At 51.5% G+C, this 13,206-nt stretch overlaps 1 protein-coding gene across 1 annotated transcript in view; it reads right to left on the reverse strand.

The window, feature by feature from the left end:
• Positions 1–352: 352 nt before the first annotated feature.
• Ezr (ezrin) overlaps positions 353–13,206 on the reverse strand; it is a 42,656-nt gene continuing 29,802 nt past the window's right edge. The window contains exons 7-13 of the mRNA XM_085687684.2: positions 8,696–8,792; positions 4,211–4,374; positions 3,854–3,984; positions 2,937–3,097; positions 2,569–2,661; positions 1,375–1,626; positions 353–1,256 (exon numbers count right to left, since the gene is read on the reverse strand). Coding sequence (XP_085543810.1) covers positions 1,092–1,256; positions 1,375–1,626; positions 2,569–2,661; positions 2,937–3,097; positions 3,854–3,984; positions 4,211–4,374; positions 8,696–8,792 — 1,063 coding nt within the window. The 3' untranslated portion in view covers positions 353–1,091. The remainder of the gene's footprint in view (positions 1,257–1,374; positions 1,627–2,568; positions 2,662–2,936; positions 3,098–3,853; positions 3,985–4,210; positions 4,375–8,695; positions 8,793–13,206) is intronic.

The following is a 13,206-nucleotide window of genomic DNA, read 5'->3' on the forward strand; positions in this document are numbered from 1 at the left end:
GACATCTTTCTGGTTAGTGTGCTGGGCATGTCTCGAAAGACCTCATGCATGCAGACACAAGGCCTCAGAGAGCTTTTATCGTGTATACGTCTGGTGTGATGACATCACATCTGAAAAGGACAGGGTGGCACAAAAGGAAGACAGAAACTGAAAACAGGAACGAGGCGCTTGGCGCTCACAATAGACGGGTCAGAGTCCCTCCGAGTGTGAATGATCTCAGGGTATATTTTTTTAAATGAGAAACAAACAGGAAATTGAAGTGTGCACAAAACCCCACCAACATTATGTACAGACATGATTACTGCGGTAGTCGTTTCCCAACTGCCCCATGTCAGATCAAGTGTCTCAAGTACACGGTTCTTAATGTTCTTTTATTCTGTAAAAGGTAACAAAATATACAGAACAAAACTTTCCCTTTTGAGAACTAATGTTACAAACCCATATTATCACTTTATATAAATACTATTCTCTATAGCAGATCATTAGGTAGAAGTCCAACAATGTACGCTAACAGCAAGCACGGAAACCAAGTTTTCTAGCAGGAGGGTCCTGTACCGTACGCTCTCAAGGACCGCCGTGGACTCTGCCAGCGGTGTGGAGGAAGGAAATGTGCGGGAGCGTGCTTTAGACTCAAATTGCAAAATCATTTTCACCCCTTAAAACACGGAGATGGATCCTTCATAGAAATCAAGAACAAAATCGATTTGAGCTCATTTCAAAACTAGAAAAAGTATGGCACCCAGATGTGAGCCACAGTGTGGTCCCTGCTGATGGTGAACCTTGTGTCACACGGGCCAGCCTGAAGTTTCTTAGCCTTTAGAGGTATCCAAATCCACTGTAATCCTGCTTCAAACAGGAAGTGATTCGGTTACTGTCATAAAAATCTGGCCTGTTTGGCACTATGATACAGCTGGAAGTAACCAGGGGGGCTTCCACTGGGACCTGGTATAGAACAGTTCTGCCCCAAAACTGCTCTTTGAGGGACTGGAACCTGTCAAGGGGGTTTCTAGACTTAAGAGTACTAAAGAGTCAAGGGTGACACCCCCTGCCGTGAGGTGCCCTCCACCCTGGGTCGTGGTGTGGCGTGGCCTTTACATGGCCTCGAACTCGTCAATCCGCTGCTTGGTGTTGCCCTGCCTGATCTGCCGCAGCGTCTTGTACTTGTCCCGACCTTGCCGCATGTTCTCGTTGTGGATGATGTCATTGTGGGTCCTCTTATTCTCATCCCGGGCCTGGGACAACTCGTTACTCAGGGTCTGCAACATGAAGCACGGATCTGTTACCTACCTGTCATGATGCTAACACAGTGACCCCATGGAGTGACCAGGAGGGAGGACCAGGATGGAGCTCTGCAGAGCCCCTCCGCCCACTCACCAGCAGCTGCCGCTGCACACGCTCATTCTTCTCGGCCTCGGTGATCCGCTTCTCCTCGTTGCGGTCGCCCAGGATGCCCTCACTGGAGAGCTCAGCGCTGTAGCCCATGGGCTCTGCTCCCTCGTCATGCAGCCCCTCTTGTACGTGGTAATTCACCGGTTCGTACGCTGGGGGTGGAGGAGGTGGCGGAGCCGTCATCACCAGGTGCAGCTCTTCCTTGGTTTTCACCAGGTCGTCCTGGGCTTCTCTGGCCTTTGGAGAGGAGACCCCGGGTCAAATGAGAACTCTTGCCCCACAGCCTGTGTTGTAAGAAGTGGCATGGTCTGCCAGTAAGGAGCCTAGAGATCCTGACTCTCCTTGGCTCTCACAAGGGTGGCACCACCCAAGTGCGGAGTCTGGACACTCTGAATACCAGGTCTTCCACCTAGACTCCTAGTCTCCAGCTACGGCAGCAGCACCGGGAGTGTCTGCCTGTGTCTCACTCTCCTTATCCACCGCCACCCTTCCTCTTAAGGCTTATAAACGAATGACTTTCTTCACCTGCTTGCAATGGGTTGGAAAACATATATGGTATAGATGGGAGACACAGGCCCGGGGCAGCCCCAGAAAGGAACCCCTAGAAGCAGGACATGTGGGAAAGGGGCCTGCCAAAGCCCAGTGTTGAGTCCATGGTAAGCACCATATCACCTAGATGTCCTGGGGGACATGGGGACAAAAGTGGATCCAGGACTCTTTCAGCCATAGCTGACTGACCCTGACCGACATTAGGCAGGACACAACACAGCTGCTGCCCAGTCTGAGGAGTCACATCTGGGAGCCTGGAGCCCTCCAGGGTTCTTCAGGACACTCCAACTGTCATATCCTGCTTCAAAGCTCGGTGACCCCACTGCAGGGTGCACCCAAGCAATTAGAATCAAAAACTCGTTCCCAGTCAGGGTGTCTGATCAAGGCTGAGCGCGTGGGAGGAGGGACAGAGTGTGGGAAAAGAGTAAGCAGGCCTTTGTTCCTCTGCTAACGCAATGCAGCGCTGGCCTGCTGTTCTACCTCTTCAATGGGGTCAAGATTTCCGTCTCATTAACAGAGAAGGCATCTGCAAGGGTTCTGAGAGGTTCCGGAAGCTGGTGATGTGACCTGAAGCTGAGCTAGAGCCCTACCCGCCCCATGGCTACGCAGGGTCTCTGGGGTCAGACTCACCCGGTGTTGCCATTGCTCCACCTCGTCCTCCTTGCGCCGCCGAGCCTCCTCCAGCAGTGCGATCTTGGCAGTGTACTCTGCCAGCTCGGCTGCCTGGAAGAGAGGGTGAAGTCACTCCTAGGATCCTCCTGGCAGAGTCCATTGGTGAACAAACATTCACCGACAGGCCGCGCCCCCTCCTTCATGGCCAAGAGACCCTGTGGGCACCTCCCTGACTGAGGATCCACACGCGTCCAGCCCACCCTGCTCCTGAGGCTGCAGATCTGTTTACAGCCCTAGCCGAAAGCTTTGCAAGGCAGGTGTCGCCTGCTTGGCTCCCCAGGAACAGCCTCTCCATAATTCAGCATCTTGAAACCAGGCAATCCTACCAGCTGCTCCTGGCTCTTTATCTGATCCTGTGCCTGTCTCTCCAGTTCCTCCTTGGCCCGAAGGGCAGCCACACGGTCGGCCTCCAGACGCTCAGACTCCTCCTGGGCTCGCCTCCTCTCTTCCTCCAGCTGGAGGGCCTTCTCAATCTGCTCCGAGAGCTCTGCAGGGAACATGGAGTCAGAACTGCTCAGACTCCCAGGCAAGAAATGAGCCTCAGCCTTCCATTCCCACCCCAAGTAGGCTGAGGGAGACTGGGTGAAAACCGAACCCAAAACCACCAAGTCTTAGCTTGAGTCACGGGCCTGTGAGCAGGGGACACCTCAGGGCTCATTTCCTGCTGATGACCTAAGGGTGTGGAGACCACCAACGACACCCTGTTCCCGGGGCTAACCCTGCTGCACCCTAATGGCACCACAGCACACCCTCACCAGCTCCACACCATCTGGACACTGGCTCAGACACAGAACTGGCCCGCTGGGATCTTGCAGGCCCCAGAAAACATCACCTCCCTTCTATTCTGTCTTCAAAGGGCAGGGCTGCTCCTGTGACCCGGGAATGGACGGTGGAGGTGTCACAAGCTGGCTGTGGCAGCTGAGTGTGTGCTACGGGGATGTGGTATTGAGTCTAAAAGGTGCGGGAGTCGTGTGTCCCACATCTCTGTCCCTCACTGGAGTTTGACTGCAGGCTGCCTCTACCCCACTAAACAGTCTCAGGAAAGTAGTGGAAAATCAAATATGACAGGCGCAGACATTTAAAGCACAGGACCGCTGTCTAATCTCAATGACGGCATTGTCACCTATCTTAGGGGGGTTAAGCAGAGACAGCTCTCTTGATCAAGTCCCCTCTTGGCTGTGGGCCAACCCCAGCGTGACTGTGGGGGTGGGGTGGGAAGGGGTAGGCAGCCCGAGCTCCTGACCTTTCTCGGCCCTCTTGGTCTTCTGCTCGTAGTCCTGCAGCCGAAGCATCAGCTCCTCCTTCTCCCGCAGCATCTGTTCTTTCTCTCTCTCCACGGTTTCTCTCCTCTTCTTCTCCGTTTCCAACTGTTGTCTGGTAGAGAGAAGACGAAGAGACACGAAGGGAGGGTGAGGCAGGCAAGCCCCGGACCTGGACACAGCTACCCGCCTGCTACATCTCTGTTCTCTTGGGAGCCTGTGCCTGGGTGGTTCGTGACCCACGGGGTGGCAGAGGTTCCCAGGGGCAGTTCCTGTCCAGGCCTGGGGTCCCAGACACCTACAGACACGGTGACGTTCTATTGGGCTCTTTGGTCACTCACCGCTCCAGCTGCTTCTGGTGCTTCTCCTCCCGGGCTTGGGCCTTCATCTGCTGCACCTCGATGGTGTCGGGCTTCCTGCGGCGCATGTACAGCTCATGGTTCCCCATGCAAAGCTGCAGGATCCGCTTGTTGATTCTCAGGCGTGGGGCATAGAACACGAAGTCCTACGAAACAGAACAGGGTGGCCTGGTTGAACCCAGCTCCTCCTTTCGCAAGACCACACTCCAGAGTTCTTGAACCTTCTCTAATGGGCCAAATGCCACAGAGGATGGGGCCAGGAATGTTCACTCCCTATGGGGAGTGTGTGGTCTGTGTATGCGCATGTGTGTATATGCACTCGCATATTTGTAGTCTATGTGTGGTATGCCTAGAGTGGGTTGTACACACTAAATCTCAGTCTATGGCGTTCTATCAAGAGGCCTCTCTTGTCCAGAGAAAGGGAGGGGCGTGGTCATCACAGGCCCCCTAGTGTATTATGTTTTGGTGTCTGCTTCCCCAGACCCATAGCCTGTTACCATCCTTCCATTCCTGGTCCTGTGTCTGCCTTCTGCCAAGCCCGTCACCATGCACACACTGATCACTGCCCCATCTCTACTGCTCCAGATTCCTGAGCCAAGGATGCACCACGTCCTCATGGTGCTGGCCTCACAACCCATGTGAACTGAGCTGCACTGTCTCAGCACCTTCAAAGGGAGTGTCAGTCCAGCCCCGTCTACCCAGTGACCCCAGACCTGTTTCCAGGCCACCGTGCTAGCGGGTTGCTCACGCCATTCCACTGCCTAGTTCTGCATCCGACCCCCACTAGACTATAGCCCCCTCCTGAGAGCAGGGGCTGTCTACTCATCTGTCTCCCAGGACCAAATCAACACTCCTGGTTGAGCTCCTGGTGCTCAACAGATAGTAGCTGGGTGATAGCCCGTTAATACACGCCACTACTAATGAGTCCTGCAACCCTGAGCAAGTCACTCCATCACTCAGAGTCAGGGAATGAGGGTGACAATATAATGGGAATGTCACGGGACTAAATTGGAGAATGTTCATAAAGGACTCAAGCAGTACCTGGGACAGTAAACACTGGCTGCACGCGCAGTGGCTACTTATCGGCGTCAGCTGCCTTATGTACTCGAGGCAGAGCATGGTATTTGGAAATTTTGTCTGCAGGAACTGCAGAAGTTTAGGGCAATGACGACAGACAACCTCACTTCCTAGCTTCTTGCTCCTTCCACGATAGCTTGGGTGACAGAGGGGAGAAATGGCCTATTTGGAAATGCCTTGTGGCTTCCTCCAGCCATCTGGAAGGAAGGTGACGGAAACACGGCCCTGTGCATCCCACCCACAGCCACCATAGAGACTGATAGTATGCTGGACTAGCCAAGTGACACACCCAAGGGTAGCCCGTTTAGTTCCCCTGTCTGCATGAGGCCATCTGAAACCCTCAACTTCCTGGGTGGGGCTCCCTTCTGGTTTCAGACTGATTATTAACTCATTGAGTTTCCTAGGGAGGAGCCCACAGAGCTGAGAAAAACAGGAATTTTTATTACCTACCTATCTCTTATTACACAAGACGAAACAACCTTGGCTTATGGCTTCAGAGGCACACAGACCAAAAAATGTTCCGCTGTGACTCACAAGTACGTGTGGAGAAATGTACCAACTCCCCTTTAGAAAACACCCATCACCTAGATTTGAGAGTTAGAGCTGCAGGCGGACACGAGACTCCCTGACCCTACCTGCAAGAAAAAGACCCAGAAACCACTAGCAAACATTCAGAGAGCTAGCAGTTGGCAGCTGTGTGGGTGAGGGGAGGAAATTTCACCTATATCTTAGAAAGAAGCCAGTTATGACTCCAAGCTAAAGATTTCCAAGTTCAAGTCCCCATCTTAATGTAAAACAGAAGAGACCAGGGGGAGCTTTCTTAGAACAGACAGCCCACGCCCTAAAACAGACATCAGGCACAAGGAAGAGGTAACCCAAGACACCCCAAATCCTGTCAGACAAAGGAGACAAGCCCTGCCACACTCCCAGGAAGCTCCATCTTGTTCTGTCAGAGGGGCTCCTGAGAAGACTGCCCTGAGCAACCAGCTGAACAGAGTCCAGACACTTCCTAACAGTTCAAACACCATGGAGCAGCTGCCTGAGAGCTCTCTCCCTTTCCCTGGATGCTAAAGGAATGGGAGGGTCTGTTCTGAAGAGAAGGGACTGCTTTGGCCCTTCACAGGCTGCCTGGACAAGCAGAAAGGGAAGTGAGATCAGAGATCCCACCCAAAAGCCAAAATGAGGCTCCAAATCCCTGTGAGCTGGCGGGCGAGAAGCTGCCTCCCTAGTCTAGAACCTCTCTAGAGAGGTTCTCTAAATTCCCAGAGTTCCCTTTGCAAGGCCGCACCAAGGAAGAAATCCTATACCTCCTTCACAATCAGGGTTTCTGTTGTCTTTAACATCAAAGACTAACTTGGAAATATGGCTTTCTTGTGCTCAAAGTAAATGCTTACGTGAGGCATGGCCACATGGCAGCCCCGGTGAGGTCTGGAGGGTCACCGGGACACTGTCTCTTCCATCGCCCCTCAGCGCTCTCTCCTCAGCCGGCTTCACTTTTCACCCAGGTGGTACTGCCAGACTCACAGCCCTACTCTCTGCCCGGTTTTACCGCTTTTCCCTCACAGTGTGGAACTGCAGCTGTCCACGGCCACAGGTGAGTCCCGGCACATGGGGCTCCTGGGGCTCCTGGGGTGCATGCAGCGGAGGTGGTGCGTGTGTTTAGGGTAGGACGCATCAATGTCAGGAATCTTCCTCACTCTTACTTACTCTCCATCATATTTTTTGAGGCAGGGTCTCTCTGAACCTGGGGCTCAGAAGTTCAACTAGACGGGCTGGCTAGTGCACGCCATGGGGCTGCCTGTACCCATCTCACCTTCCCCTAAACACTGGGGCTACAGATGCCTTCATCCGCATCTGCTATCAGGTAGGTGCTGGGATCCAGACTCAGGGCCTCAAGCTGGCATGGCAAGCACTTGACTGAGTCATCTCCTTATGTCCATTTCTTTAAGTGAGGCTTCCCATGGGGTGGCCCAGTAGTGAACAGGCATGCACTAATTCAATCTGATCAACCACGACTGCCTCAGCCTCCTTTGGCTTTTCAAAAGCTAAAACGTATGTCAACACATATGTGTACTTGGGTGCACGCACTCTTCAACAGTCTAGTCCTAAGTCTTGCTTTACTGTCAGCTGGATTTAAACAAAGCTCTGAAAGTGTGTAAGCACCGCACTGGGTGGAAAGCCATCTCCTTTAGAATTGTCTTGTTCTTCTAGCCACGCCACCTCACTGCCCACAAAACGTGGAACTGCTGTAGCCCTCAGCTGGTGGGACCACATACTGATGGGAGCTGTTACCATGGAGCCCGAGTGTGCACTAAACACAGTTTAATTTTGAAGAACTATGAGCGCCTGTGGAGGCGGAGCACAAGTTCACACACAGCAGGGCACATTTCAATAAAGAGAATACCTCCGCCAGCCGAGCCTGAGACCTGCTGACTTGGCAACTCTCGCAGCCGAGCCCATGTGTGGGAAAGCAACGGGCAGCAGCATGAAGTGTTTCGAGTGGGTCTGCCATTCCGCAGTGGATCTCAGTCCTATAAGCATGCATTTGCTCCCCTAAGCTTCCCACTGTGACTAGGGACAAAAGATACGGGGACCTAGTTGTTCCCAATCTATAACTGTAGTAAAAAGAGCAAGCTCTAGAAAAAAATATTATGATAAAAAAACCCCAAAAAACAGAATTCTTGCCATTTCCTCCATCTAGTTGTGTCTATATGTCTGTCTTTAATATTATGAGCTAACGTCAGCTAAAAGTTTAAATGCTGACAGCATAAAACCCAAATAAAGTTCCACAATACATGGATCCTTTCAGTTCTTACACTCTGCCTCCCACATGGACAGAGAACAACGGCCTGAGTGAAGGTCATGTGACAGACCAGGGTGACCAGGAGTGGAAGCCCTGGGGAGCCGTCATGCTCTGAAACGCTAGAACGCTTCTTAACTGCTCAGCCCAAGAAGGTACAGAAAGTCACATTTCGACCCTTTGGATTTGGAAGTCTCATTGTCTGTGTTCCAACCAGCTACCACGGAGACACCGGCATGAGCTGCACCCACAAGTTGGTATGAGGGGTAGGCTGGCTGCCCACACGAACATTGGGCAAGCTGGGTGTGCCATGGCAGAAGTGTGTCATTTTGGGAAATGCTTATTATCACTTGGTCAAGGTCAATGACTGAGAACTGTCCTTTTCTCTGTATGAAGGCTGAGATTATATCATCTAAGTTGGATGGACACATCTGGTCTCCATAACAACCTCCCACTGTGGTGGTCAGTCACGTGGCACAAAGGGAACTCTGAGAAACACTGTCTTCCCAGGACACAGGGGCGCTTCAGTGTTCTCCTGAAACCCAGCTAGCTGAGAACCCGGCAGTGGCTGGGTCAACACTTGAACTTACAGGTGCCTTCTTGTCAATGGGCTTAATGACAAACTTTTTGTCATTGAAAGAGATGTTCCTGATTTCACTCCAAGGGAAGCCGATCTTGGGGGTCAACCTGAGGTGACAAGAAGAAAAGCAGCAGTTGGTTAGGTGTTCACATGAGCACTCTTGGACTGAGAGACCTTAGCAAATCTCTCTTTAAAACATAAAGCAAGTTCATAATTAGTAAAAGCACCACATCTCAACAGTCTCAGCCTTGACACAGCCACACTGTCATTTTTCTCGGTTTTAGGAAGTTGTGTTACATCACCCTGATCATCTTGCCTAAAAGCTGATTCTTACTCTGGAATACCCTTTTGTCCTATCACCCCCTGCCTCAAATCCCCACACATCGACCCTCCCCAAGCTCTCACAATTCCGTTCTGCGGGTCTGATTAATTCCCTGTTGGCCAGCCAATTCTCTCTTCAGACATGTCAACTGTTTTTACTCACTCAAGAGTGGTCTTCCAGCTCTCACACTACACTTTCAACATGGGGTTCCGGGCGGCAACGCGCTTCCTTGTCCTCTCCCTCAGGCCCCTTCTTTCCCTCTCTGACACAGACCATGTCAGGGTTATTTAGATCCTTGTTACTTTTAGCTTTATAGAAATGTGGCTTGCTTTCCATACAGGCCTCCATCACAGAGAAGTCACTGACTGATGGAAGCAGGCAGGGACAGACGGACTCCGTGCCTCTGGTTCTCATCTAGCACATGTTCCCACCTTGCTAGATGCTGCCCTGTTGTCTGTCCAGGGTGGCTCTGAGACTACACGGAAGCCCTATATGGTCTTACTACTCAATGTCATCACTGGCTGAATCCTGGCTTCCCCATCAAGAGATGTCAAGACCACACTGCTTGCTTAACCATGTCTCCACCCTTCTTTCCAGTGCCTTTCCAGAAATAACAACAATACAGGACAGACTCTCAAACCACTGTCCAAGTACTGCCATCAAAAATATCCCTGGGCTAGGGAGATGGCTCACGGGGAAGAGGGTTCTCTACACAAGTATGAAAGCCAGCGTTCAAATCCACAGAACTCATATATAAAAGGCATCTGTAACCACTGTTGTGGCAGAAACACGATTGCTAAGTTTCACTGGCAACCAGACTAGCTTCAGGCTCAACAAGAGACCCTGTCTTAAGGGAATACAGTGGAACATGATCAAGCAGGGCATCTGATGTTCTCTGGCTTCTGTACACACATACACACACACACGTGTGTACACCACCCATGCACTGTCACACACATAAAATGAAAATTCACAGGAGGGAAAAAGAGCAACCAGCCGTCTCCTACAGTTCCTACTTTCAGCTGTCACAGCAAGGCTGGGGGTTGGGGTGGCATTCAGTGCCTAACAACGTAATGGGCAGGGTGGGTTTTTGCTTTGGCAGCAAAGGCTGGGTCAAAAGCAAAAGGCAGCTTCTGAGGGCCACCAGAGGGCTTCTAAGCACAGCAGGTGGCTTCCAGGGCACAGTAGTCACGGCGCCGCTGCAGAAGCCATGTAGGCCACAGGCCAGGGTGGTCCGTGGCGGAAGCCTTTGGTATAAACTCATTCTTCACAACTGTGTCGCCTGCGCTTGCAGCCACTGCTAACATGCATCATGCCACTCTCAAATGCGGCACGTCTGTCACTTTATCGTCACCCACGGGACACGTAACTTTCAGCAATAGAGTCTCAAAACACATGAAACACAGCCATGGCCTGCGCGAGTCCCCAGCATCCTGTGTCCCCCTGCCCACACACACAGAGAAAAGCTAAAACATGGCGACCACAAGCAGCTGCTTCAGGAGCACCTGTTCCAGACTCTGAGGACAAAGCTGGTCACAGGGGCACTAAGAACCGGGAGGCAGCTACTCAACCCATAGCCACACGGCCAGGTCAGTATCTCAGCTCCTTAAAGCCCAAGGAGGCCGGGCTCTGGCCCACAGCTCCTGTCTGTACAGGTCTCTCTAGTCCTGGCTCAACAGGCACCTGTTTTCCAAAGGCTGGGCCCAACATGGCCTTGAAGACTTTGAAAGCTCGCGCGAGTGAGCGACAGTCCCGCAGCCACTCATAAGCCTAATTGCTGTATCAAAGCACAGCGTTAAACATGGTAGCTGTGACTCACTTCTGAGTTAAAGAACACCCTTTAATTCTTAACCAGTTGGAAAACGAAAGCCCGCAAGCACCCTCTTTGCCTCTCCCTGTCCAAACAGAGATCACACGTAGGACATGGCCAGGGTCCACCAAGAAGATTTATCTGCCACAGCATTTATCCTGTAACTGCCCTTATATGTCACCCACTTAGAAGGGGGTGGGGGAGAAGAGGTGGTGCTGAGGGGCAGGAGAGTGGTGCGTTCTAGGGTAGCCCGGGCTACTTGTAAGCCCTGGAACTGGAGGCGACTGATGATGGCAACATGGGAGCCTCTACCAAAACCACAGAGGTATCTGCAGATGGCTGGATGCTGGGCACACACAGGACCAGACTGAGGCATCTTGAGATGTGAGAGGCTAGGGACACCCTCAGCACAATGGGGTTACTTGGAAAGGACGCAGGTACCAATGCCCAGGTCCCCTACAAGCTGGATCTCAAACAGCCTGAGTAACAAAATGAAAAACATTACCACTAACAAACACCTGCACTTCATTATAATACAGAGCCGAGTAAATGGAAGAAAGAAACTGGCTCCTTCAAGCTATGTGTATGTGTGTGACATTGCCCGCCCCCTCCCCCAGATCACCATTTCTTAACACAGAAATAATCTCATGAAGGTTTTGCCCACGAACATGAGAATCAATAGCAGAATGTCAAAGAGTCCATGTCAGTAAGCTCAGTCTCACGGAATCTCCCTAAAATATACTGCCAACTCCAATGAGAAGGACACGACAGTGGAGGCTCCTGGCTAGCACGGACTCACCCACTGAGGGCTGGACCCACGGACACCACCTATTGCTCTTTGTGGGAGGCCTCAAGGCCCTTCTATGGGATTCTCACCCAAAGGGCAAAACTCCAATCTGATGTGAGCAAACCGCAGGCCCTGAGAAGCTGAAGGCTTTAGAAAGTCAGTGGAAAGTCCAGGCCAGCAGCGCTCAAGAGCCAGAGACAACGAGGACGGTGCTAATGCTGGCTGGGTGTCAGAAGCAGAAACCAGCTGCTGGTACAACACATGGAAATGAGACCCACAGAGCGCACCGCTCCGCGTGAGCACCAGCTTCCTAGTGGTCACCCTTGTGGGAAGCTGGGTCAAAGGTAAAAGAAATAGGGAAATTCTTTGTGCTATTTTAAACTTAAGTTGAAAATAATTTTTTAAGGATATTTAAAACTTTTTAAATCCAAAACCAGCAGCAATGGAGATATTCTTTTTTTTTGGTGGGGGGAGTGGAGGTTGGGACAGGGTTTCTCTGTGTAGCTCATGCTGTTCTGGAACTTGTTCTGTAGACCAGGCTGGCCTCAAATTCAGAGATCCACCTGCCTCCGCCTCCCAAGTGCTGGGATTGAAGGTGTGCACCACAAGGGCCCAGCTGAGATAATAAATACTCTAAGTCTTGATACGATTTGGGATTTTTCCAGGCACATTTGTCAAAAGTCGGCAAATAAACACAAACCTTCATTTTACTATCCTTAAATTTTCTATCAAAACCTACTGCAATAACAAAACGTAGTACATGATCTTGGTTTTCATTTCTTGGGACAAGTACAGATGCCGTAACTCACGGTGAGACACACCAGCTCCAGGCTAGGGTGCTGCCAGCAGAGAACAGCACACTTGTGAAGTCGCCCTCAGTGACCACGCGGACGGAGGGAGTGATGTCCCCACCAGTCCACAAGTTCCTCCGGGACCCAGTCTTTGGAGTTCGGCAGCTTGACGTGGTGACGCCTCAGTGTCCTTAGTTTTTACTGATTTCTGTGTCAGGAGAGCTTTGGTAGGGGAATGCCAAGAGCAATTACAGTCCGGCTCAGTTGGACTTCTGAGCCTATTACCCATTGTGGGGTGGTGCTTGCCTATCCCCCCTCCTTCAGAGCCAAGGATTAAAGAAGGGGGACACACACATGCTTTCAGTACCTAAGCTCCCACTGTTCTATGGCATACACCATGAAAAGGGGGTCCCTGGGAGACATTTCCCAGCCAGAGCCCATTTAATTTAAAAAAGACTATGATAAAGATATATCTGTTTATTTGTGTATCAAATTGCCCTATTAACAATGTATCAAGAATATCCAATCCCTACCATTAGTTCTATTGGTGAAGGATGCAATTCAATACTCAGGGCCTTGAGCTCTGGTCCCTTGGAGCTGGGAACAATCTCCTGTAGCTACTGCAAACAGGAGAAAACCTGGCTGTTAACCGATTCGGTCTCAACCTCAATGCTTTTCCTCTGCAGAGAGGGTGTGCTTTCTTTAGAAGTCACAGTGATGCCACCAGGGGAATTGCATTGGCTGCTGAATGGGAGGGAGTCTGGGGGTGGGTGGGGGACCCAGTAGGGCACAGTTCAAATTTTACTTGGGG

Source organism: Myodes glareolus, chromosome 1 (assembly GCF_982192425.1).
Source record: "Myodes glareolus chromosome 1, mMyoGla1.1, whole genome shotgun sequence".
Classification (NCBI taxonomy): domain Eukaryota; kingdom Metazoa; phylum Chordata; class Mammalia; order Rodentia; family Cricetidae; genus Myodes; species Myodes glareolus.